At 70.4% G+C, this 25,958-nt stretch overlaps 1 protein-coding gene across 2 annotated transcripts; it reads right to left on the reverse strand.

The window, feature by feature from the left end:
- Positions 1 to 876: 876 nt before the first annotated feature.
- TTYH3 (tweety family member 3) lies at positions 877 to 22,826 on the reverse strand. 2 transcript variants are annotated; one of them, XM_084886182.1, is made up of 15 exons: positions 22,471 to 22,826; positions 12,623 to 12,792; positions 12,160 to 12,271; positions 11,795 to 12,015; positions 11,370 to 11,465; positions 11,157 to 11,229; positions 10,835 to 10,910; positions 8,843 to 8,898; positions 8,247 to 8,339; positions 7,186 to 7,278; positions 6,946 to 7,082; positions 4,831 to 5,004; positions 4,401 to 4,476; positions 3,797 to 3,894; positions 877 to 2,640 (listed from the first exon to the last, which is right to left on the reverse strand). In XM_084886182.1, the coding sequence occupies exons 1-14, from the start codon at positions 22,591 to 22,593 to the stop codon at positions 3,826 to 3,828; spliced, it is 1,569 nt and encodes a 522-aa protein (XP_084742308.1). In that variant the 5' UTR covers positions 22,594 to 22,826; the 3' UTR covers positions 877 to 2,640; positions 3,797 to 3,825. The 2 variants fall into 2 exon arrangements, with proteins under 2 accessions (XP_084742308.1, XP_084742307.1); XM_084886181.1 differs by lacking the exon at positions 3,797 to 3,894 and having other exon boundaries at positions 22,471 to 22,825.
- Positions 22,827 to 25,958: the final 3,132 nt, after the last annotated feature.

A 25,958-nucleotide genomic window follows, 5' to 3' on the forward strand; every position in this document is an offset into this window, starting at 1 on the left:
GAATGTCCCACAACAGCTTTCACTCTTTTGCTTCGTGACCCTCCAGCTTCCACAGGACTGTGTGGGTCCCTCTGAGGGTGTCTCCGATGAGAACAATGCTGCTTCCCCCTGGGCGGGCGGGTGGGTTCCCTGGGTGACCGGAGGCGCACTGCCCTGGGGAGCACGGGGCCCCCACCTGGTGCCCAGGAGCAGGAGCCAGCCCTGAGGCTCAGGAAGCTCCTCGCGCCCCCCCCCCCCCCCCCCGCTTCCTCTCTCCTCTCGCTGCTGCTGTGGACCCCCCGCCGCACATGGCTGCACAGGCAGCCGCTATGGGGCCTCCAGACTCCGCCCCCCCGCCCCCCCCCCCCCCCCCCCCCGTCACAGCTCCCTGACCAGAGGCCCAGCCCCAGGCCTCGGTCTGCTCCCCCCCCGCCCCCAGGTCCCTGCACGCAGTTCCCCAATCCCCCCCCCCCCCAACTCCCTCAGGAGTAAAATCGCAGAGGCCTGTTTTTTAAAATCTGTTTATTTTAAAACATGAAACCCAAGCTGAATAGAAACCACAGAGATTACACATTGATGAGATTTTAGTATTTGCCAAGAAAAATAAAGCCCCAAAGATATAAAAAAATCAAACCCAAACCCATTTGAAAAAAAAAAAAGGCAAAAAAAAAGAAAAAAAAGAAACCCCCCCCCAAAACAGCGACAGCACCCGCCAGGCCCAGGGTGGGGGGGAAGGTCCCTGCCCCGTGGCTCAGGCCTCAGGCGGGGCGGCTCGGGGGTAACCAGGGGGCGGGCCGGGGGCTGGGTTTGTCACAGGGGATGGATCATGTGCACAGGACAGGCCACGGGCTCCACGGACCCCAGGGGGCTCCCTTCCCGACCCCCCTCCCTCGGGGCCGGGGCTGGTGCTGGAGGGATTGCATAGTGACATGGGGAGGGGGTGGCCCACACCGCCTCCGCTCACCAGCCGGAGGGCCGAGCCTGTGGGGCTTTGCGGCCTCCCTGCCCCCCACGGGGTCACGGCCTGCCCCCCAAGATGCAGTGGGGCCTGAGGCCCTGACCTACGGGTACAGGAGCGGAGTGGGAGTGGGTGCGGAGGCCAATGCAGGGGCAGGAAGAGACCCCAGAACGTGGCCCCTGCGCCGCGCACGGAGCTCAGAGCCGAAGCCCCGCTTCCCGGGACCGGCCTCGGGTCAGGCCAGCGCCCACCCGCGCCCACCCAGCCTTCCGGGGCCCAGGTCCGGCGGGCGCTGCTCCGCTGCCCAGTCACATGGTGTGGGGGGGGCTCACAGCAGTGGCCCCAGCAGCGGAGGACACGGCCAGAGCCGAGCAGGACTGCTGGGCCCCTCCTGACCGGAGGGGAGGGGGGACGGGGGAGGGGAGGGGGGAGGGGGAGGGCGGGGCCTGGAGCACGCTGGACAGTGAGGTTCACCGCGCCCGGGGGCCCAGGGCGCCCTTCCTGAGAGGCTGCCCGGGGGCCATCCTCCCGCTTTGGTCCCAGACACCAGCACAGAGAGGAGGTTCCGGGGAGGGGCCTCTGGAGCGGGGCCCACAGTCCGTAACGCCCGGCCAGCGGCTGGGCCTCGCTCGCTGCCAGGCGGCCCTGGCCGGCACTCGCGTGCTGCCCTGGGGCCGCCCTCCCTGGCAGGCAGCAAACACTGCACTGAAGCCAGAAGCACCACTTCACAGGTAGGGAGACCGAGGCCGCAGGGACCCTGGTCTGACAGACCACAGCTCCCGGGCAGCACCTGCCGGCAGGGGCTCCAGGGCTCCGCAGCGAGCGCCCCGAGAGGCCGCTGCTCAGCCGGGCCCCGCTGGGCCCCCGCGCTCGGCTCACACCGGCCGGCTGGGCCGCAGCACCGGGGGGGGGGGGGGGGGGAGGTGAGGTTAGTGGTTAGTCCCGGGGCAGGGCCGAGGGCTCATTCACAGGCAATTGGGGTGAACTCCCCCACCCCCGCTGAGGCCGGCTCCAGACGCGGCACCTGCGGGTGAGGGGACCGGGAAGGACTGAGTGGCCACGTGCCCTAGAGATGAGGAGAGTAGTTAGTGCAAATGGACCGGAACAGGTGCCAGGCCTGGGGAGGGGTTTGGCACCTCAGTGAGCAGCCAGGCTGGCGACCGGCTGTCCTCGGGCGGCAGGAGCTGAGGGAGAGAGCGAGGCTGGTGGAGGCGGAGAGGGTGGCGCAGAGGCTCAGCGACGGGCGGGAGGGGCCTGCGGTCAAGGAGAAAGGGGGAGACGCGCAGAGGAGCAGGCGCTGGGCAGAGGCAGCGAGTGACCAGGCGTCAGGGCGGGGAGGCTGAGCTGGAGGCGCAGGTCCACAGGGTCCGAGCCCCAGGGGCTGCCGCTGGCCCGGAGCGGGCTCTGCGGACGAATCCTTAGGGGAAGGGGAAGGGGGAGATGGGGCCGCAGGGCCCTGGCGTCCACAGCGCTCTGTGTCCAGGCATGGACCCCGCGGTCAGGGTGAGCTCAGAGCTTCCTCGTCTCCACCGGCAGGGTCCCTGCAGGAAGAGGGGGCGCCCGGGCGTCCGAGCGGCTGGCCTGGGGGAGGAGCAGGCCGGTTGGCACGTGGGCGTGGCTGCCGGCGTCTAGTGGCCGCTGCCGCTGGAGTCGGGCCGCGGCTGGCTCGTGGCGAGGTATTTGGCTCTCATGCTGGACGTGTACTGCGGGAGACAGGAGGCGAGTGAGGGTGTGGGCCGGCGGGCAAGGCCTGGGGGCCAGGCGGGAGCACCCCTGGGGCAGGCGGCAGGACAGACCAGGACAGCGTGACTGGCAGCCCTGGGGGCGGGCTCGGGAGGGGCTGCTGGCCCGGCACCAGGACCCTGAGCCGCCGAGGGCCCAGGCTGGACCGGGCATGCGGGCGCTGTGCCAGGCAGAGCTCCGCACCCTCACCAGCGCCCAGAGGCTCCATGCCGGGCGCCACAGGCCACCCACGAGCCGGCCTCTCCCGCAGGCTGAGGGTCCCGGTCAGCCATTCCAGCAGAGCTCGGGCGGGCGGGCTGCGGGCGGAGGGGCTGCCCGCTCCGGCCTCCCTGGGCGCGGGCACAGGCGCAGGCACCGAGGCGGCCGGGGCGGGAGAGCCGCAGTCTCAGCCGCCCGTCTCAGTGGGTGCGTGTACATGGGCGTGTGTGCGTGTGCGGGTGCGTGTGCCTGCGTGTACGTGCTCACACACATGTGGAGGTGGCGTGTGTGAAGACCAGGCGGGTATAAAGGTCACACGCCCGGGGGCGGGGCAAACGCCCAGGCACGTGCCACAGGCCGTGGGTGCCCCCGAGCCCGGCGCTGATGCCATGGCCACACGCTGCCCGCCCAGGCCCCGCTCTGGGGCCAGCGTCCTGTCCCGAGAGGCCCGGACGTGCTGGCGGGGAGCAGGCTGCAGTGCCCAGCGGGGCCGGGGGACCCGGGAGGAGCCGGGCGCCAGGCGTGCGTTCCGGGACATGCAGCGAGGCCGGGCGCAGCCATGCGGGTGCTCAGCTCGGGACGCCGGGAGCAGCTTGCAGCCGCCCACCACCCGGTGCACTTGAACGTGCAGGGGCCTCGCGAGGGCCAGGCCGTGGACGCCCTGGGACCCAGCGCAGCGTGCCCAGGGCCCGGGGTCAGGCCTCCTTGCTGGGAGGGGACGGGGGGTGTGGCCGCCTGTAGCCGGGCGGGGGTGGGGGGCTCAGTGTACCGAGGCGAGTGACGGTCGCGGCCAGCACCAGAGGCCTCACGCCCCCGCCCTGATCTGGAACAGCCCAGGCCCGCCAGCTGTGAGCAGAGGGCGTGAGGCACGGGCAGTGGGGGCGGAGCACAGGGCGGGGGACCCAGGCGGGTCAGTACCTGTCGCTGAGGGCACGCCACCACCTCGGTCAGGCACTGTCCAGGGGCTTAAACTGCCAGCCCGTGGGGCTGCCCGAGTCCAGGGCAGCCAGATATCGCTGGGAGGGCGGGCCCAGGAGGGGTGGGGTGCGGGAGAGAGAGACAGAGAGTGCGGCCTCAACGCCAGGCGTGGGCCGGCCAGAGGCCACGGGGCCGGAGGGCGGTGAGCGGGCACTGGGACGTGTCCACCCCGCGGTGCCCGGTCCCCAGGCCAGCTCTGAGCGGCCGGGCACAGGGGCCCCCGCACACGTGGGCAGGGATGTCCCCGGCAAAGCGCTCGCCGCTCTGGCACCTGCCCTGCAGCCGCCGCTGCCAGGAAGCCGCCGGCTGCTCTCCGAGCCCGTCTCTTTGGCACAAACCGCGTGCCCCCTTTTCCACGTCTCAGCCTGAGGGCCGAGGGGACCCAGGCCAGGCTGCACCGGCCAGGGCCCGGAACGGGGGAGCTCAGAGTTACAAAGAGGAAAGAAGAGGTCAGGTGGGAGGAGAGAAGCGGGGCCCGGCCGCCCACTCTGGCGCTGTGAGCCCCCGCCCACCGCTGCCGGCCCCCACCCGCTCCGGCACTTACCGAGGGCGGCGGGGACTCGCGCCCGATGAGGGGCGTGTTCTCGCAGCGGGGGTTCTGGAAGTTGGCATTCTGGCTCCTGAGGGGCAAGGAGAGGGGCTGAGTGACCGCGGCCCTGGCCCAGCTCGGAGCCCGAGGGCCCGTCCGAGCCTGCGGTGTGTCCCCTGCTCTGCGCCCTCCCATCCTGATGCCAGCAGGGCGGGCACACCCTCCCTGGATGCGCCTGGCTCGGCTCGCGAGGGCCTGGGGAGCCGTGAGCCCAGCACATGACCAGGGCTCAGGGTGGGCCCAAGGTGCCCGCCTGCCACCCACCATGTGGCCAGGCCTGGGCCCTTCCTCCATCTGACCGCCTCCGTGGCCCCCGCGGACAGTCCCTGCTCTCCGCACGGCCCCCCACGGCCCGCCCACAGCGCCCTCGGGCCCGCGGACTCACATGTACTCGGTGACGGGGGCGTTGCTGACGGTGTGGGCGGCGGCCGGGAGGCTGGCCTCACTGCCGTAGCTGCTGCCGCAGCTGTACAGGCTGGGCATGTGCACGCGGTACAGGCTGTCGTGGGCCTGCCGCGGCCCCGCGGCCGCCTCCTCCTCCCCGTCCTCCTCGGGGCCTCTGCGGGGGGAGGGGCCAGACCGCTCAGGCTGAGCCCGGGCGCCCCACCGACCGCGGGCCGGCTCTGTGCCGGCGCCGCTGGCCCCATCCCGGCTGGGCACCCACACACCACGGGCTGCGGGTGCGCGACGGGAACCAGGCCCTGACTCGGCCTGCGCAGGCACGGGGACCGTCCACCCGTGCAAAGAGGGAGCAGGAGCAACCACCCCGTCTCCATCACCATCACCATCACCACCACCACCACCATCACCATCTCTACCCCCATCATCACCACCACCACCACCACCATCATCACCATCACCATCTCTACCCCCATCATCACTATCACCATCACCACCACCACCACCACGACCACCATCATCATCACCATCTCTACGCCACTCACCACTATCACACCATCACCATCACCACCATCTCTACCCCCATCATCACTATCATCATCACCACCACCATCACCACCACCATCTCTACGCCACTCACCACTATCACACCATCACCATCACCACCATCTCTACCCCCATCATCACTATCATCATCACCACCACCATCACCACCATCTCTACGCCACTCACCACTATCACACCATCACCATCACCACCATCTCTACCCCCATCATCACTATCACCATCACCACCACCACCACCACCACCATCACCACCACCATCTCTACGCCACTCACCACTATCACACCATCACCACCACCACCATCATCACCATCTCTACGCCACTCATCACTATCACACCATCACCATCACCACCATCTCTACCCCCATCATCACTATCACCATCACCACCACCACCACCACCACCACCACCATCATCATCACCATCTCATCACTATCACACCATCACCACCATCTCTACCCCTATCATCACTATCACACCATCACCATCACCACCACCATCACCATCTCATCACTATCACACCATCAACATCACCACCATCTTTTACCCCTATCATCACTATCACACCATCACCATCACCACCACCATCACCATCACCATCTCATCACTATCACACCATCACCATCACCACCATCTCTACCCCTATCATCACTATCACACCATCACCATCACCATCACCACCACCATCACCATCATCATCACCATCTCATCACTATCACACCATCATCATTACCACCATCTCTACCCCCATCATCACTACCACCAGCACCAGCACCACCACCACCACCATCACCACCATCTCTGCCGCCATCATCACTAGCACCAGCACCATCACTACCACCAGCACCATCACTATCACACCAGCACCATCACCACCACCACCACTATCTCTACCCCCATCATCACTACCACCATCACCATCACTATCACACCATCACCACCATCTCTACCCCCATCATCAGCACCAGCACCAGCGTCGCCTCAACAGAGAACAGAGAGGGTCAGCGGAAGAGTTCTGACCGAGGGATCACCATCCAAGCTGCCGGCCCCCCGAGAGCAGTCACGGCCCCCAGGCGGGAGGTGGGAGGTAAGCCCTGGGGGCCCAAGGAGGAAGGGCCAACACCCGATACACCACCCGACCCAGTGCTGACTGGGGAAACTGAGGCAGGGCTGCCAGAGGCCCCCCCTGCACAGCTTGAGACCCCACAGCAGCCAGGTGGGCCCCGCAGCCAAACCCTGCATGTCTGCACGGGGAGGGGGACGGGCTGTGGGAAGGCGGTTCCCTGGAGTGGCCAGTGCAGGGCGGGGCCAGTGCAGGGGCGGGGCCAGTGCAGGGCGGGGCCAGTGCAGGGGCGGGGACACTGCAGGGAGGGGCCAGTGCGGGGCAGGGCCCAGTGCAGGGCGGGGCCAGTGCGAGGTGGGGGCCAGTGCGGGGCCACTGCAGGGCGGGGCTGGGGCCAGTGCGGGGCGGGGCCAGTGCGGGGCGGGGCCAGTGAGGCCGGGTGGGGAGCTGTGGCCTGGGGCCTCGGGCCTCACCTTTTGTGCTGCCAGGTGTGGGGGACACTGCAGACGATGGAGCTGAACATGAGGGCGGTGACGAAGGAGAAGAGGGCCAGGTAGATGAGGCCCTCGACGCCGTCGTAGCAGAGGCCGGTCAGCGCCTGCACGTAGTCCTGAGGCCGGAGACGGAGGCCGGTGAGCGGACACGCTGCCGGCCTGGCCCAGGGAGCTGGCCTCCAGACGGGGCTGCCCCCGCCCTCCCGGCCCCGGGCTCACCAGGTGCAGGCTGCGGCAGTCCACCAGCGCCGTGAGGTGCTGCAGGTTCACCTCCGTGCCGTTCAGCGCCTCCTGCACGCGGAGCAGAGGGTCCTGGGGGCACACGCCGCCGGGTCAGCACGCGGTCAAAGGGGGAGACCCAGGTCCCCACCCCACCCCCGGCCTCCAGGTCGCCCTCAGCCTGTGGCTCGGCATGGGCCTCGGGGTCCTGGGCTTCTAGAAACCGCGTCCCCAGAGCCCTCGGCCGGCTGTGGGGCAGACCGCAGAAGCCTGTCACAGCGGCCACCGCTACGTGGTCCTTTCCCGTGGCAGGAGGGACAGACACCCGCTCTCCTGACGTGGCCGGCTCTTTTAAAGGTTGCAATTCCAGGAACAGTTAAAGGAAGGAAGGTTTCTACAACCTTTCAAATAGCACACGTTCCCGAAAACACGGCGCAGAGCGAGCCCGGTCGTGCGACTGGGCTGCAGTGCGTCTGCGTGGCGTGTCTGCGTTGCTGTCTGTGCCGTGTGCACTGCAGTGTCTGTGCTGTTGTATCTGTGCTGTGTGCGTCTCTGTTGTTGTGCGTCTACACTGTGGTGTGTGCGCTGTGCGTGTTGCATTGTCTGTGTTGTGTGCATTGCAGTGTCTGCCTTGTTGTATCTGTGCTGTGTGCGTCTCTGTTGGTGTGCGTCTCCGTTGTGTGCCCGCACTGTGACGGGTCTGCGTGCCAAGTAGACAGACAGACACACCTGACGGTGGCCGGAGCCGCCGATGTCTGAGCCGCCCGGTGGCTGTGAGGAAACCCAAGCAGCCGGCCCACTGACCTCCCCACTCAGGTACAAACACCAGGAGGGGAGGCGGGAGGCGGGGTGGGCTGCGACTGTGTGCACGCGTGTGTGTGCGTGTCCTAGGCGGAGCCGGGGCACCGGAGAGCACAGTCTGTCCCTGGGACGCCCCCGGAGACACACCACGGCAGGTCTGGTCCGTTCCCTCACTTTTTAAATACGGAGAATTCATGTGACCTTTAAAGTAAGAAGCGGGAGCTTTTGAAGGACGGAGGGGTGACCGGCGGGGACCTCACCTTGGTGCCCGGGTGCTCCCGCGGGACGGTCCTCAGGAGCTCGGCCACGATGTCCTGCATTTCCACCAGCGCCTTGTGGCTGCCCGACAGTGTCTGCGAGGGAGCGGCGTGGCAGCAGCCAGAAGCGTGTCCCCCTCCCCCCGCCGCGGCCCTGCCCACTCGGGGCCCGAGGGGCACTGGCGGGCGCCGTCCCCGGCCGCAGGGGCCCAGGTGCCCGGGCCCAGCAGCACAGCCTCTTTAAGGCAGGGGCTCCGGTCGTGGGGAGCCCCAGGTGCCCCTCAGACCCGCCTGCTCAGGCCCAGTTACCCCGGGGGGGACGCAGCACCCTCCTGGACGAGGCTGCCGGCCCAGCCACGCCCACCCGCTGGTGTGCCCTTAGGGCTGGCCCCGGAGTGGGTCCCAGGGGTGGGCGCGCCAGCAGGCACCCCACAGGGGCTCTTAGTGACAACGGCCCGGGGTTCGCCCAGCCGCCTGCCCACGGCCCGGGGTCAGAGGCTGAGCGTGGCCGGGGCTGCGGACATTCAGACGAGGGCGGGTGGTGCCCAGGGCGGCCTCCCGGCGGCGGGGGGGGGGGGGGGGGGGCAGCGAGCTCTCACCTGCTGGAAGGGGCTGGCGGCGCGGGGCGAGCAGGCCAGGTAGTACTGCAGGGTGTCTGCGGAGAGAGGCTGGCGGCTCAGCGACTGCCCCGTCCCTGCCTGTGTGCGCGCGGCTACGAGGTGCTCACATGAGCACACATGTGTGCACAGACACATCTGTGTGCATATCTACGTGCACACTGCCTTCTGTGGGTGCACATGCACTGCACGTGTGTGCGTATCTGCAGGTCCACGTGGTGGGCATGGCCTGGGTGTCGGTCTGTCTGAGCCCTGGGGTGAGTGCCCACGTTCACGGGTGAGGGTGGGTGTGGCCTCCAGGGAGCCCGGGGCACCCAGACCCTCTGCCCGGAGTGCCCCACGCGAGGCACGAGGGGCAGCACGCACCCCCTCCTCTGGGGCAGCAGACGGAACTGGGGGCGGGAGCACCGCTCAGGGAGACCCGAGGCCAGCGTCACCCAAAGAGAAAGGCACGCGGCCAAGTCCCAGCTGAGGGCCCAGCGCACAGGCGGCCTGCCTGTCCCACCCCTTTAAGCAGCCTCTAAAGGGCCTCCCTCCGTCCTGACCTGCACGCCCAGCAGACCGAGCCTGCTGCAGCCCGGGAGAGCCCGGACCAGCCCCCCGCCTGCCACCCTCCTGCTGCCCGCCTGCCACCTCCCTGCTGCCCGCCTGCCACCCCCTGCTGCCCGCCTGCCACCCCCTGCTGCCCGCCTGCCACCCCCCTGCTGCCTGGCCCTCTCACAAGCCCCTGGGGCGGGGGGTCAGGTCTGGCCCCGAACAGGGACACTGGCTGTAGGTGCCCCTTCCTGGGGCTTGGGCCCAGCCAGGAGGGGGGCAGGGCTGGCTGCACCCACTGGCCCCGCTGGTCTGGGTTTGGCAGGCTGATGCTGAGCCCGGAGGCTCCCACCCCGCCGGGGCCCCAGGAGGGGGCTGCTCACCCAGGGCCGAGCAGGAGGCCGGGCGGGGGCACCAAGGCCGCTGCCATCGGCCCTCCGACCCGCACAGACCAGACGCCCCCCAGGGGCGCCCCAGCTGAGGCAGAAACGGTACTTAGCCCAGCCTCATGGGCCCTGGGCCTTTCTGGGCACAGGGAGGGCAGGACAGTCCCATGAGGGCCACTCAGCACCCCACGCTCTGCCCCCCACGCTCTGCCCCCCCCGCCCCCGCCCCTGGGAAGTCCTCCAGCTCCACGCCCTCCGCCCGCCCGTAGGCTCCACGCGTGTGCGTGCAGCAGCAGGACACGCTCCAGCCCCGTCCCTGGCCTGCAGGCCAGGGCCCCATCCCCGCCGCTCCTCCTGAGGCCGCACCAGCAGCCGAGAGGCAGCCACCCCCCTGCTCCCCACCCTCCGGCCAGAGGCACCTCCGGGCTCAGGTCACACCGCCCCCTCTCCTCTCAGCAGGTCCATTCTCGCCTCGGGGCGGCTGCAGACACCGCCTCTCCCGCTGTTTTAATGCTGCCTCTTCGCAGGCCCCCCCCCCGACTGCGTGCCTGAGCAGCTATCCTCACCCGCTCCCTGTCACCGCTCCCCTCGCCCCTCCCCATCACCGCCGGACCACAGCGCCTGTCCTCCGTCCACAGTCTGCCACCCACGGTGACACAGCTCACCACTGGCTTCCTGTTCCTGCCTCCCCACACCCGGACCCACACCCGGACACACACCCGGACCTGGACCCACACCCAGACCCGAACCCGGACCCACACCTGGACCCACACCCGGACCCACACCCGGACCCGCACCCGGACCCGGACCCACACCCAGACCCACACCCGGACCCGAACCCGGACCCACACCCGGACCCGCACCCGGACCCGGACCCACACCCAGACCCACACCCGGACCCGGACCCACACCCAGACCCGGACCCACACCCGGACCCACACCCAGACCCGGACCCACACCTGGACCCGGGTCCGTCAGGGCCAGGAGGTCGGCCTCGCTCCGGTGGGCCTCCCCGCCCCGCCCCGGTGCCCGTCAGGCGCGGCCGCAGGCTCACCTCCGCTCAGCACCTCGTGCTCCTCCACCATCCTGGTCACGTAGGTGTCGGGATCCACACAGAAGTCACTGGAGCCCTGGGGGGACGCAGGCAAGGAAAGTGGGGTTACCAAGCTAGGCCCCCCAACCCTCCACTCTCGAGCAGAGCCTGGTCACCGCACCCCCTGAACAGGCTGTAGGACCCCCGGCCTCTGGCCCTGGGGGCCTGACTCGCGAGCCAAGGACAGGACCCGCCCCTTGGGGCGCTCACGACCCACGGGAGGGGGAGGGGCGAGAAGTGTGCCCCCCATGATGGCCCAGCAGACGGATCCGCCGCCACTCACCACGGCCGCGGCCAGCTCCACGCCCAGCGCGCCCCAGCTGACGATCAGCGCCAGGACGCCCAGCAGGCAGACCCTGGGCAACGACAGCCAATCAGCACCCCCGGTGAGGGCACCCCGGTCCCGCCCACACCGGGCCTGTGGCTCCTCCCCAGGCAGACCTGTGCCTGCCCCGTGAGGAAGGAGGGCGAGGGGGGCTGACCCAGGGGGACTCACCCGACGAGGGTGCCCTTGGAGCTGCGGATGAGGCCGACCAGCACCAGCAGGCAGATGGCCACGTCCAGCAGCAGCAGGCCCAGGTAGCCCAGCCACCTGCGGGACGGAAGGAGGACGGGGGTGTGGGGTGTGGGCTGCGGGGTCGGGGCTGGGGGCGGGTAAGGACGGGGACTGGGCAGGGCTGGCTGGCATCCAGCAGAGCCAGGCTGACAGCCAGCCCAGAGGGCCCTTTCTGGGCAATGTGGCCTGCAGGCCGATGCTCAGGGTGCCCCCTGGGCCTCCTGCCAGAGCAGCTGCCGCAGACCCAACCCTCCAACCCCACAACCCAGGGCCTGGAGGAGGCCTGGGGGGCGGGGCCCTGGAGCTGGGAGCTGTGGGGGGCCCTGGCGGAGAAACCGGCGGGCAGGAGAGGGCGGGCCGCGCACCTGTACCAGTCGTAGAGGTCCGCCCGCTCGGCCAGCGCCTCCAGGGACACGGCGGCGTTCCTCCAGAAGGGGATGGCGGCCGTGTAGCCCAGCAGCGCGCCCAGCAGGCCCTGCAGCCGCCGCACCGCGCGCAGGGGCTCGGGCCGGGCGGCCAGCTGCTGCTCCAGGCTCTGCAGGCCGGGCTCCGCCGTGAGGTTCAGGGCGGCCGCCGTGTCCCACACCTGCGCGGGGAGCGGGAGCCGTGAGCCGCCCTGTCCCCACCCACCGCCTCCACCCCTCCCCGCGGGTCCCACACCTGCGCTGCCCACGGGGAGCCGTGAGCCCCGGGAGCCAGGACCGCCCCCCCCCGCCCTCGCAGCACTCACGCGGTCCTGGACCCCCGCCACCGTGCGGTTGGCGTGGCGGAGCGAGTAGGTGGCCCGGTGGACGCCGTCGCTGGTCTCCCCGTTGCCGTAGAAGCCCACGGCGATGCCGGCGCTGGGACAGGGAGGCCCGTGAGGCGCGGGAGGCCCTTCCCCTCCCCGCAGGCCCCGCCCCCTCACCTGCACACCAGCGTGGCGATGACGCACAAGGCCCCGCCCCGGAAGGCCCCTCCCCTCCCAGCTAGGCCCCGCCCCCAGTCCTGGCCCCCGCCCTCACCTGCACACCAGTGTGGCGATGACGCACATGGCCCCGCCCCCAGCCCAGGCGCCGCCCTCACCTGCACACCAGCGTGGCGATGACGACGCACCAGGCCCCGCCCCCAGGCAGGCCCCGCCCCTCCTCACCTGCACACCAGCGTGGCGATGACGCACATGGCCCCGCCCCCAGCCCAGGCGCCGCCCTCACCTGCACACCAGCGTGGCGATGATGACGCACCAGGCGGTGCAGCAGCAGTCGGCGTCCAGGTGGTCCTCGGTCTTGCGCCGGCGGCAGCACAGCCAGAAGGAGTAGAGCAGCAGGAAGAGCAGGTCCAGGGCCAGGCAGGCCAGCGCGGCGGCCCCGAGCAGCAGCAGCGCCTGCGGGGGGGGGGGGGGCCGCGGTGAGGGCTCCCGCCGCCCACCAACCGCCCCTCGCTCAGCCCGGGCCGGGCCAGGCTCCCAGAGAGCCCCACCCCCTCGGGCAGGGCCCGTGGTCGCCCAGGTCTGGGAACCCCGTACTAGACCCTTCCCAGCCTTGCACCCGCCCCAGGGGGCCTCCGCCTCCGGGGCACCAGCACCAAGACAGCCGCTGAGCAGGGTCCCCCCGCCGAGCCTGAGGCGGCGCTGGGTGGGTGGCGGGGGGCCCGAGGGCAGGTCTCCCAGAGGCAGGCACAGCCGGGAACCCCGCCTGTCTGCGGCAGGACCCGCGCACACAGGGCCTGGGGGGGTGCTGCTGGCACCGCCCACCCTCCCCCTCCGCCTGCTCCGGGCCAGCCGCCTCTTCAGACCTTGGAGCCCCGGAGCCCACCTTGTCCGGGGCTCCCTCCTGTCCCGGAGGCTGGCCCCCAGGGAAGCGGCCGGCCCTCCTCGGGGGAGGGGGAGGAGGCACAGAGCGCCATTGGCCCCTTCACCCCATTTCGCTGAGAGAGAACTTGGGAGAAGGTACGAACTTCTGGGGTGCAGGGCTGTGCCCCTCACGGGAGGTGCCCCCGCAGGCACCATCACAGCTGCCTCAGGAGGCCCCTGGAGCACCCTCCCCCCCTCAGAGGGGTGCCCCGGGCCTGAGCCTGGGAGCTGTGGGGTGGGACACCCAGGTCCGCCTGCCCCCAGCAGGGCCCCTGGGACTGCAGCATCCCAGCCCTGCCAGCCGCTGTCTCCCGGGAGACCGTTGCCAGGCAGCAGGGGGAGGAGGCACTGGTTGGGGAAGGCCGGGGCACCACGAGGGTAGCAGTCCAGGCTGCACCAGCCCTTCCCACAGGCTGCCCCTGCCGCCCAGCAAGCAGTGGGCACCGTGGGCGAGCGTGCAGCCACCCACTGCCTTGCACCAGAGAGAGCCGGCAGGCCCCGTGGGCCCCACTGCCCCTGCCCACCAGCTGGACGGGGAGGGGTGGGGAGCGGGCGAGCGCCAGAGCCACCTCTCAGCCCAGGCTCTCGAGGTCCCTCGGGGCATTCGTGTGTCCGGGGGGCCTCCAAGGATGGGGGCGGAGCTTGCCCAAGGTCACGGGGAGACGGCCAGGAATCAGGCACCACCCTCCCCCCAGCACTGCCCAGCGTGGGGAGTCGGCGAACGTTGGGGGGCTCGGAAAAGCGCCCTCTTGTGGGTCCCCCGGGTCTACCCTCATGCTCAGCTGGACCATCTCATAGGGTCAGAGGCCAAGGGCAGGACAGCCACCGCCCGGGGCCGGGCTCCGAGAGAAGCCTCCCTCTCACAGCCAAAGCCCGTCCGGCCGGTCAGCCACCTGGTCCCTCCCGAGCTCTGCACCGGACACCCCCACCCCCAGAACCAGGCTGCTCCCAGAGCAGAGACAGCGGCGAGGAGGCGCGGGGGGCGGGAGCTGGCCGGACAGAGCGCCGATCGCCCCCTGGCGGCGCCGGGACCACCCACTCCCTCTGCCGGATGAGGGCGGAGGCGAGATAGCATCACTGGCCGGAGGGCTCCTGGCACCGGCTCTGTGGGCTCCGTCCGGGAGGTGCCAGGCCTGCCTCCCCCGGGCAGCGGCGCCTGGACCTCCCTCTCCGGCTCTGATTCACTCCGCTCTGCTGTTGTGGGCTGTTCTTTTGGGGTTTTCTCTCTTTTTTTAAAGCCACAAACACGAGCTACGCTATAATTAAAACACAAAACAGAAACCGGTGAGCAGCTCCCTCCTGCGGGCGTGGAGGCCTCCGGGCAGGCCCTGCCGTGGAGATCGGGCGGCAGGGAGAGGGCCCACAGCACCCAAACCCAGGCCCCGGGGGGGTCAGCCCTCAGGGAGCCAGGGTGCCAGGTTCAGGGGGCTCCGCCGCCTGCCTGGAGGCGAGGGGGTCTGACTGACCTCCGCACAGTGGAGGGAGGGGGGCATCCCTGCAGGGGTGCTCCTCAGGCTGGATGAGCTCGTGTGGAAAGGCTTTTTCCTGGGGAGCCCCCGAAGTCAGGGCCCCCCTGGCTGCGGGGAGGGCGCCCAGGCAGATCACCGACAAGGTCAGTGTGAGCACACCCACATCCACATGTGCAGGCCCCCGCATGTTCACACCCACACGTGTCTATCACACACACACCCCATGTTCACACATGCACATAGAGGAGGTGCCCTGAGGTCGTGGCTGTAAGCTCTCAGGGATGGTGGGCGAGGGTGGACCTGGGCATCACACACTCGTCAGAGGCCGAGGGGGAGGACACGCCCACCCCGGGGGACAGGCCTCCCTGCGCCAGGGAGCTGGTCCAGGTGGGGCCTGTGCCCTGAGAGTGAGAGGGTGGCCTGGGCTCCGAGGGGGCACCTGAGGGCGGGGGTTCCTCCAGCGCGGGAGGCAGCGGCAGGGCAGGGGAGCCCCGCCCCGCACACGGAGCCAGGGTCTGCGCCCCCGTCTGCCTGCCTGCCGACAGGGACCCCGCTCACCCCCTGGCCTGCCCTCTGCCCCCGTCCCCCGGGGGATGCTGGGAAGCCTCAGGAGGCTCCTTTGCAGCCTGGCACACAGGGTGCTCAGAAACGCGGGCCCAGGACCCCACCCTGAGCTTTGACAGACGGGGCAGCTTCCTCCGGGAACCTTAACGCCAGGACAGTGATGGCCAGTGTGGCCCTGGGCAGCTCTGGAAGGCCAACGGGAGGAAAGGAGGGAACCCAGGTCCCAGCCAGCACGGAGACCAGCTTGCCTGTCCCCGTCCCCCCTGTCCTCCCATCCCCACCTGTCCCCCTGTCCCCCTGTCCCGCCTGTCCTCCCGTCCCCACCTGTCCCCCTGTCCCGCCTGTCCTCCCATCCCCACCTGTCCCCCTGTCCCCCTGTCCCGCCTGTCCTCCCGTCCCCACCTGTCCCCCTGTCCCGCCTGTCCTTCCGTCCCCGCCTGTCCTCCCGTCCCCACCTGTCCCCCTGTCCCCCTGTCCCGCCTGTCCTCCCGTCCCCACCTGTCCCCCTGTCCCGCCTGTCCTTCCGTCCCCGCCTGTCCCCCTGTCCCGCCTGTCCTTCCGTCCCCGCCTGTCCTCCCGTCCCCACCTGTCCCCCTGACCCCTGTCCCTACCTGTCCCCCTGTCCCTGCCTGTCCCCCTGTCCCTGCCTGTCCCCCTGTCCTCCCGTCCCCGCCTGTCCCTACCTGTCCTCCGGTCCCTGCCTGGCCTCCTGTCCCCCTGTCCCCGCCTGTCCCCCCTGTCCCCCTGTCCTCCCGTCCCCGCCTGTCCTCCAGTCCCCGGGCCCAGTGCCACGCGTGGCTCTGCCCAGTTCCGAGGCAGAGCCCCAGGGATCAGCTTGCGAGGCTTCCCCGGCCCCGCCCCCCCCCCACCCGCTCCGGCTTCCCAGGCCCATTCAGAAAGAGGACTGTCTGCTCAGCATCTGGCTCTGACCACACGGAATTTTCCGTCGGTCAGAGATGGAGTGATGTCAGCGCCCGGTCAGCGAGGCGAGATGCTTGGGCCACGTCCTGACCGCCGGCCACAGCGCTGGCTCCCCGCCACCCGCAGCGCCAGGAGTGCCCGGGCTCGGCGCGGACGGACACGGCAGTACAGCGCCCCCGGCCCTCCCGCTCTGTCTCCAGCCTGGACCACGCGGCCTTCGCGGCCCCTGCAGCCCCCGCCCCCCACGAAGCGTATCCAGGAGCCGGCCCTGCCCCGAGCCACACTCTCCCCGCGCCCCACGGCCCCACCGGCCTGGCAGGGAGCCGGCGGGAAGGGCCCGGGCAGTGCCGTCCTGTGGGAGGCAGCCCCACGGGTGGGAGGGGGTGTCCTGGCTGAGCCCCAAGCTTGCTGGCAGCCTGGGTGCAGGGGCCCCACGCCAGCCCCACGAGGGGGGGAGCCGGGCGCCGAACCTTACTAACACGGTGCCACCCAAGGGCACGGTGCCAGAGGCCGTGGGAGGTCGCGGCCTCGAGCTGGGCCCGCCAGCCGCTCCTCCTTGGCCCGAACAGGCCGGTCAGATACCGTGTGGGAGCCCCCGGTGCAGAGGGGCAGCTCAGCGCCAGCACAGCCACCCCAAAATGCCCCGGACCACCAGCGCCACGCACGGCCCGCCCAGCACCTCCATGTGCCCCTGCGGGGAGCACGTCACACACTGCACAGGTACCCCCACAGCTCCTGGCACCGGCTCTGCCTCTGCCCGGCCGTCCGCAGCCTCTGCCTGGAGACCTCACAGGGACCTGACCCAGCCCAGAGGACACGCCCCAGACCCTGCTGCCCGGCCGCAGCCTGACCCCCTGGCCAGCCTCGTGCGGGCGCCGCGGACACCAGCAGCTGGAGGGCAGGGGACTCCCCCAGGCACAGCCGGGGTGGCGGCGGCGCCTCTGGCAGGAGCCCTGCCACCTTGGCCGGGTCCCCGCTCCCGACAGGTGGGACAGGGAGGCCTCAGAGGGGCCGGGGCCCTCAGTGCCCGCCACACACGCTGGCCTCGCTGGCGGGACAGGAGGCTGAGGCCGGGCACTGGGGCCACGGGGCACAGACAGCTGTGCTGGGGGCAGCATCTCCAGAGCCCGCAGTGCAGGCCGGAGGCTCAGAAGGACCGGGTGCAGAAGCGTCAGGGGTGTCAGTGGGTGCCAGGGGGGCACCATGAGGGGGACAGTGTGGGCCGAGGCCCCGCTGCAGACCTGCGCCCGCAGTACCAGGGGCAGTGGGGGCTGTCGGGAGTGGGCGGGGCAGACAGATGTGGGGGAGCAATGGGCCCCAGCGCCGTCTCCTTCTTGGGAAGACGGGGTCAGGGCATCCATAGGAGCCCCCAAGTCCTGCTGCAGCCCTGGGTGTGCGGTGAGGAGAGGGGGGTGGGCGCTGGGCTGAACCCCCTGTGCCCGGCCGCCTGCTGGGAAGGCGCATGGCCCAGAGCGGCCGACCCCCCTAGGGCTGGCTCTCTGCCTCGGCACCCACCGCTCCCTGCGCTCCAGACCACCGGACGGGGAGGCACCCACTTCCCATGCCAGCCGAGGGTGCACGCTGAGGGCCCAGGCCCAGACGAGGGGTGCAAGCTGGCCGCACGGCCGCGGCCACAGCCCCCGCCCCTCACACAGGCTTGGCTGGGGCTCCCAGATGCCGGCCAGAAATTAAAAACACATTTCCATGGAGCGGGCTTGGGTTTCTCGAATTCCATGCCGGTGAGCTCGTGGCCCTGCGGGAGCCTGCGAGGGGCCCCGCTCTCTGTCCAATCCCTCCCGCCCTCCCCACTGGGGGCTGAGGGCCGAGGACCGAGGTCCAAGGTCCGAGCCAGCCGGGCAGACACCGGCTGGGCTCACGTCCTCTCCGCTCGGCACACACCACGCTCACCTCCCCGCCAGGAGCCACGGGACCGAGCCCAGGGTTCGGGGGGCTCTGACCAGTCACACAGGCCCAGCACCCCTCCCCTGCAGCCAGAACACGTGGAGGAAATGCGGAGGCCGCGCACACACCCCAGACCCGCACCTGGGCGTGTGCGGCTCTTCCGGTCACTGCTCTAGTGCCGCCCAGAAACCCCGCTGCCTCCACCACGGCTGTGAGCGCCTCTGCACCCCTCCGGGGGCCGGCGGCCTCAGGGCTGGCCTCCACCAGGAAGATGAGGCCCCGCACCAGTCAGGGCCAGAGCGGGCAGCCGCCCTTCTCGGAGGCAGAAGTGGTCCCTGAGACTTTGGGGCCCTAGGTCGGTGGTCGGCAAACTCATCAGTCAGCAGAGCCAAATATCAACAGCACAATGTTGACATTTCTTTGGAAAGCCACGTTTTTTTAAACTTAAACTTCTTCTAACGCCTCTTCTTCAACATAGACTCACCCAGGCCGTGGTATTTTGTGGAAGAGCCACACTCAACGGGCCGAGAGCCACGTGTGGCTCGAGAGCCGCAGTTTGCCGATCACGGACGATTCTAGGTCAACAAAGGACAGGCCTGGCCATGCTGGCACCCCTGCCCTCCCCCAGGGACCAGGCCTCACCCAGCCTCCTGAGCAGGAGGGGAGCACTGAGGGTGGAGGGGGCACGGTGTGCATGCTCACACACACGGGTGCCCCATCCACTCTGGGCACACGGAGCCCAGGCCTTGGGCAAGGGGGTGGAGAGGGAGCTCACAGAGGCCCCCCACCTGTGGCCCTGGCACGCCATGGCTCCACACGCCCTGCTTCTTGAGGGCACGCCCCACGGCCAGGTGCCCTCCCTGGCTCCACACAGGACAAGCGTGGCCTTGTGGCCAGCTGGCACAGGGGCCTTGGCCTGGAGGCCTGGCCTTGTCCCAGGCCCACCACAGCCCTCCCGTTCCCATGCCCGACAGGGGCACCCGCGGCCCAGCAGGTGTCTGCCTGCCACGGAGCCCCCGGGGGCCAGGAGCAGACCTAGGAGGGACCTCTGTCCCCCTGTCCTGGGCCCCAACTCCTCGGGGACCACGTGGGGCACTTCCCCCGTGGTGACCCTCTGTCTGCAGGTTCGGTTCCTCTTCTCCAGCAGAGCTGCCTGGGGGAGGGGGCCAGGCAAAGGGCCAGGTGGTCCTCCCCGCCCCCCCCCCCCCCGGACTCAGAAGCTGCTCAGGGCTGAGTCCACGGGCAGGGCAGTGCCCGGCCAGCAAGGAGCCTGCCACGTCTCCCGCTCGCTGATGCCGGTGCCCGTGGCCTGACGTGCCTCTCCGGCAGAGGGCCCGAGGTCAGGGCACCCAGAGCCTGAGCACCCGCCTGGCTCCCACGGCTGCTGCCCCACCCCAGCGTCCGCCCCAGAGCCGTCCCGGCCTCAGACCCTCACAACCGGGAGCGAGGGCCTGACCAGAGCTGTGGTGCAGACCCCGCAGCTCGCCGGGCGGGGACTCGGTCCGGCCCACACTGACCCCTCAGCGGGGCAGCTGGTGGCGGAGGCACAGCAGCCAGCCCTCTGCTGCCCAGACCCCAGCTCAGCCATCGGGATTCTCCCCGGAACCTGGACACTGAGCGGGAGGGGCGCAGGCAGAGCCACTGGGCCCGGGGCTCCCTGGCCCCGCCCAGGCATGGGCCCGCACCCCAAACCAAGCGTGTGAGCTGTCCGTGCAGGGGCGCTGTGGATGCTGCCCAGGCCCAGGGGCTCTGGCGCTCGGAACCGGACTGCCCCAGACCCAGGCCACGCCCCCGGAACCAAGGACCACGGACACGGTCCCCAGCACGTGACGCTTCACGGAGGTGACAGAGGGCAGGGTGATGCCAGTCTCCGCTCCCCCCTCCCGCCCCCAGGGCGAGTGTGCGGATGGAGTCCTGGGGGAGGGGCCTGTTTTCTCTCCAGCTCGCTCCTGTTTTCCAGATGCTCCGAGGACGTGTCTCCCTCTCGTAAACGAGGAGAGGGGACGAATGCCGCTGTCTAACCGGAGCGTCTCCTTCCCGCCAGCGCGAGGGTGGCACCGGGGCCAGCCCCACCCCTCGGACAGGACCCTCAGCCACCGAGCTGCTGCAGGCAGGGCTGGCCTGGCCTGAATCGCATTAAACCCGGCGCTGGGTTCTGGGGGAGACCCCGCGGTCTCAGACCCCTCTCGGGGGCCATTCTGTCCTCCCAGGTGGCGTGCGCGGACACTTCCTCGGGGCCGAGGCTCGGGCTTCCCTGCCTCAGGGCCTTTGCACATGCTGTGCCCCTGCCCGGAGCCCTCTTCCCTAAGGCCTCTCACAGCTACGGCCCATGTTTAGGGCCTTGCAGGAAGCATCCAGTACCCAGGCTCTTATTAAGAAAGCCCCCACCTCCCCAATCTCCGCCCCCCCTCCACACACACACTGGGCAAACCTGAGGCAAGGCCACCGTCTGGCCTGGAAGATGGCCCAGAGTGCCCACTGCAGGCTGGGCTCCAGGAAGGTCCCAGGCTGCTGGCCGTGCATAGTCTCCCTGACCCCCGAGTCCCCCAGGCCCTGCCTGACTCCCCACAGCACTGACACCAGGCCGTACCGTTTCTCCATCCGTGTGGAGCTTCCAGAGCCCCTGAGCTGACAAGGGCAGAGAGTACCAGCTCACCTCGTGACCCCGGGCCAGCCTCCGCTCTGCACCTCAGTTTGCTCATCTGTGCAATGGAGTCCTCACCTCCCCGGCTGTTGTGGCCAAGGGCTGGTGACAGATGTCCCCCCACAGCGTTCCAAAAACGGGGAGCCCCGGGCTTTCCAGGGGGGTTCCCCCTGGCTCCCCACAGCGGGTGGGGGACAGGAGACAGCAAAGGAGGGCCCAGGCCGGTCTCCCCGGCCACCCCTCCAGCCAGGCCCGCCTTCCCCTGGCCGGCCAGGAGGGCTTCGCCGTGGCCAGGGCAGCCCACTGCCCCCGCCCGGGAGCAGAGCCGGCCTTCGGGTGGGCCGGGCACCTGTCCGGGGCACCGCTCGAGGCAGAGGCAGCCGCCCCAGGCCTGCTCGGCGCCGCACCAGGGGGGGGGGGGGCGGAGGGATGCAGACGCCGGTTTCCACCCCGTGAATTATTCAGCGCTCACTCCGCTCCTCCGAGAGGGGGCGGAGGGAGTGAGTCAGAGCCTCCCACACGGAGCGGACAGGCTCGGGGGCTGCCCACGGGCAGGGTCCTCCGGGGGCAAAGGGCCTGCAGGCGCCAGGCTGTGCCCAGGGGGCCTCCAGCGCCCCAGGTGTGTGCCCCCCTCACTCTCTACCGGTGTCCTGGAATCCCAGCTGGCACGGGGGGGGGGGGACCCCGAGAGCAGGAGCCAGGCGGCCAGGCCAAGCGTGGTTGGCGGCGTGCAGAGGTGGCAGCTCACGGCCGGCAGGACAGCTCGGCCGCCGACAGCCCAGGTGCCCCAGAACGGCGGGTGGCAGGGAACCGGCGCCTCAGGCCAGGCCCAGCCCCTGGCCTGTGGACGCACAGCCCCCAGGGCGGGTGAGGCAGAGCCCCGGGCCGGTGAGAGCCCCCGGGCCGGTGAGGCAGAGCCAGTGCTCAGGGTCCCTGCAGGCCCCGGGCTGGGCCTCCAGAATGCGGCGCTGGTTTCAGCTGCCTCGGGCCTGCGGGCCAGCCCCTCGCCCCTTCCTAACCCGCTCAGCGGGGCCGGCGCCAGGGTGTCCACAGCATCCTCGCCCTCGCGGCTGGCTCTCTGCCACGGAGAGGAGTTCGGCCCAGGTGGGGAGGGACACGGTCCACGGGGCACCGGACTCTCCGCCGTCTGGACGAGCCAAGTCGATGCCCCCACCCCGGGGCTGTGCAATGATTGTCAGACGTGGCCTGAGGGGTTCCAGGTGACCGGGCGCCGGGTCCTCGGGGCTGGAACCGGGATCCGGGCCGGAAGGCACAGCCACGGCCTGGTCCTGGGTCCCGGGCCTGCGCCGGCTGCAGGGCGACCCTCAGCACGCACCGCGCTGACCACCGCGGGTCCCCTGGGCGGGGCCTCTGCCCCGGGACGGACAGGGGCCTGGCAGGCGCTGACAGCTGGCGGAGGGGCTCCACGGAGGCCCGGAAGAGGGCCTAAGTGACCCCAGAAGGGAAGCCAGGCTGCAGGAGGCCCGCACCCTCGGTGGGGGCAGGGGGTCCTGATGCCGGAAAGGAGTGACCCGGGGAGACCCTCACGCCGGGGGGCAGCCTGATGCCGGAGGGGCGGCCTTCGGGGAGGGCTGGCGGCCGGGGAGGAGGAGGGGGCCGGCCGCGCCGATGGGGGAGGGGGCCCGGACCTCCGAGGGAAGGGCCGTGACCCGGCGCCCGCCCGCCCGCGCCCCCGCCCGGCCCGGGCACCTGCTGGTAGTCGGGGTCCTCGGGCCGGAACTGGCTGCCGGTGGGCTCCCAGCGCAGGCTCAGGTGCGGCAGCCGGTGCAGGAGGCTCACCCACCAGGGCGCCGCGTAGCTGACCCCGGCCATGGCGGCCCGACGCCGCCCACACGCGGCCGCCGCGCGCTGCTCGCCGGCCCGGGCGGGGGGTTCAGGGGCCCGCCGACTCCGACCCGCTCGCCCGCATCGCCCGCGCGCCCCTGGGCCCGGCCCGGCCCGGTCGGCCCGGCTCGGCGGTGCTCGTCGGCGCTCGGCTCCGCTCGGCCGCCCGCGCCCGCCGCCTCTTTGTTCGCCGCCGCCGCCGCCTCCGCGCGCCCCCGCCCGCCGCCGCCGGCCCGCCCCCGCCCCGCCATTGGCCCGCCGCCCCCCGGGCCCGCCCCCGCGGCTCTCCGACTCCGCCCCCCATCCCGCCATTGGTCCGCCGTCCTCCGGGCCCGCCCCCGCGGCTCTCCGACTCCGCCCCCAACTCCGCCATTGGTCCGCCGCCCTCAGGGCCCGGCTCTCTGACTCCGCCCCCACGTCGCTATTGGCACGTTGTGTTAGGCCCCGCCCACCAGGACTCCTCCCTCCCCGCCCCAGCCGAGGGGCGCTGGGCAGGAAAGAGGGGAGAACCAGTGCCCTCTCCCCGCCCGCGGATGGGGACGGGGCTCTGAACGCCGGCTGCCGGCCCCCCTCACCCCACACCTGCACCCCGCACCCCGGGCCGGAGCCCGAGCTCGTTGGATCCACTATTGCACGTTCATTAAGCTTCTGTGGGGTCGGCCCGCAGCGGCCGGGCTGGCCCAGGCGCCCAGTGACCGTCTGTAAAATACGGACCATCTAGATCCAGACCTGGCGGGTCCCCTGAGCTGTGGGTCTGGGCAAGTGACACCCCTCTCTGTGCACCCATATGCTCCTCGTGGAAGGGGAGAGCGATGAGGCCCTTACCGTGGAAGGCGGTAAGGGCCTGAGGGCAGCCGGAGCCCCGCCCTGGCCCTCCCTTCCGGAAAGGTGTAGTCTCTGTCCAGACTGAGGGAAAGGAAGCCTGGCACCCTCGGGCCGGGAACTCAGGCCTCTGCCAGGGAGGGCCGGCCACAGATGGTGGGGCTCCGCAGCCAGCGCTCCCCATTGGGCAGCCCCATGCCCGTTCCAGTGCAGGTGGGAGCCCCGACACGGGGGCACTGAAGACGCTGTGGTGCCTGGCCCTGGGCGCCCTCTCGCACCGGGTCCGTAGGTGTGTCTGTTGGCTCTGGCTCCTCACCACCCTGGGGCATTACTTCTGGATCTGCGTGTGAGAACCGGGCTCCCGGGCCCCACTGCGCCCGGCTCAGCCGGCTCAGCCAGCTTGGCGAGCAGCCGGGCCTCCTGGCAGGCTGGGCAGTGGCTTCTCGGGAGGCCTGTCCATCTGCTCATCCCACTGCCCTGGCCCTCCCGCTTCCCTGGGATGAGGCGGCAGGCAGGAGAGGTAGGGGCAAGGCGCCTTTGCAAGCTGTGGTCCCTGCTCTCAGGATAATGTAGACACCACAGAGGCTAACGGCGGGCGGGAGGAGGGGGTCACACCGCCATCCCCACAGGACTCGGTTCCTGGCTCCTGTGACCACCAGCAGCTCACACGGCCACAGACCCCTGCTCTGCCCAGCACCGGTGTGGCAGGCCCACCAGGGTCCCCATGTGGAGGCACGGGGTCCGTGAACTTTCCAGAAGCCTCCCAAATGCGCATCCTCCTGCCCAGGCCAGAAAGCCACGCTGACTCGGTGCGATGGCTCCGGTCCTGCTTCCTGGGCCGGGGACTGTGCCCCGGGCCTGGAAGTCGAGTCACCGTGGACGGAGGTCACACCAGGCCCCAGGCTCTGGCCGGAGACAGAGACGCGGGGGGACGCGCTGAGAGATGGAGGCAGAGAGGGGGCGATGCGTCTACAGGGAGGACCCCGAGGAGTCCGGAGCCACCTCCTTCCGGCTCCGGGATCCTGACCTCAGCCTCCAGAACCGGACCGAGGTCCCTGCTGGATGTGTGGCTGGATCCTGGCCTTTAGTCCCATTCCACAGACGGAGCCGCTGAGGCCCAGATCGGGCCCTGGCTCGGGAGGCATGAGGTTGCCACCCAGTTAGGGAACCAGATTCCAGCCTGGCCACAGCAGGATGACCTGGCACGGGGCACAGCCCGCGAAGTCAGAGACGGATGGGCCCCAGCGCCCCGGGGCCTGGGCCGGCGATGACTCAGGGTGAGTCAGGGAGGTGACAGATAGGGAACTGCGAGGTCTCTCCCAGCGAAGGAAGTGGCTCCAGGCGGTGCCCCTCCTCCAGGGACCGGAAGCCTGGACTGCCTGCCCGGAGGACAGGAAGGACAGCCCTGCGTGGCCGCTCCACCCCAGCCCCGCCCTCCCTCTCTTCTTCTTCTTTTAAAAAAATATATTTCCATTGATTTTAGAGAGGAAGGGAGAGGGAGAGATACAGAAACATCAATGATGAGAGAAAATCATTGATCGGCTGCCTCCTGTGCGCTCCCCACTGGGGATCGAGCCCGCAACCCCAGGCATGTGCCTTTGACTGGAATCCAACCCAGGACCCTTCCAGAGGGTGACAACGGCCCGCGTGCCCGCTGGCGATGGATCGGAGCAGCGCCCGCGGCCCAGCCACACCGAGGACCACGCGGCCGGCGGCTACAGCGGTGAGGGGCCTGTGAGGACCTCCACAGACAGCGGGGTTCCCTCACCGCGGGGTCAGGGCGGCGCCTCCTCAGGGACGGACGGACGGACAGGGGGTCAGAGGCGGCAGGGCCTGGCGAGGGGGGAGTGAGCGCTGAGTGAGGACGGGGTTTCCTCGCGGGTGGTGGGAATGTTCCAGAACAGAGTGGTGATGGTGCAGACATTGTGAATGTGCTAAACGCCACTGAGTTAGACTCTGGATGGTTAAAACGGGGATGAAACTCACCCCACAGCCTCCCCAAGACACATGTGAGAGGGCCTCCCTGGGAATCTCCCTCCCTCCTCCCCCCTCCTCCCTCCTCCCTCCATTTCCTTCTTCCCTCCCTCCCTCCCTCCGTTTCCTTCTTCGCTCCCTCTCTCCCTCCCTCCCCCCCTCCCGGGAAGCAGTGTGTGTGGGTGTCCCTGGGAGGAGAAGCCTGGGCCCCGGGCCTGAGCCCCTTGGCAGCACCTAGGATGGAGGGGGAGGCCGGGCCAGCGCGGCCCAGGCCCAGGCCCAGGCCCAGCTCGGGGCCGGCCGCGGTGGCTGGGCTGAGGCTCCGGCGGGGCCTCCCCAGACCCGTGGAGCCTGGAGAGAGGCCAGGGGGCCGGCCCCCCTGGCCGGCCCGGGCCGGGGCGGAAGCCAGGACAATGGGATCCCTGCAGCGGGCTGGCCCACAGCGGCTCGCTTTTCCACGGGAAGAGCTCCCGGGAGAGCGGGGGGCGGCTTCCCCGGCGCCCACGGTGCTGTGGCCAGCCCAGCCTGCTCCCCGACACCGGCCCGAGGGCCCGGCT

This window comes from Pipistrellus hanaki (genome assembly GCF_964339955.1).
Source record: "Pipistrellus hanaki genome assembly, chromosome: 5".
Lineage (NCBI taxonomy): Eukaryota > Metazoa > Chordata > Mammalia > Chiroptera > Vespertilionidae > Pipistrellus > Pipistrellus hanaki.

Coding starts and splice junctions, on each gene's coding strand:
- TTYH3 (XM_084886181.1), bottom strand. CDS start 22,593: ATGGCCGGGGTCAGCTACGCGGCGCCCTGGTGGGTGAGCCTCCTGCAC. Junction 12,272..12,622: donor ATCGCCACGCTGGTGTGCAG/GTGAGGGCGGCG, acceptor TCCCTGTCCCAG/CGCCGGCATCGCCGTGGGCT. Junction 5,005..6,945: donor CACACCTGGCAGCACAAAAG/GTGAGGCCCGAG, acceptor CTCCCCCCGCAG/AGGCCCCGAGGAGGACGGGG.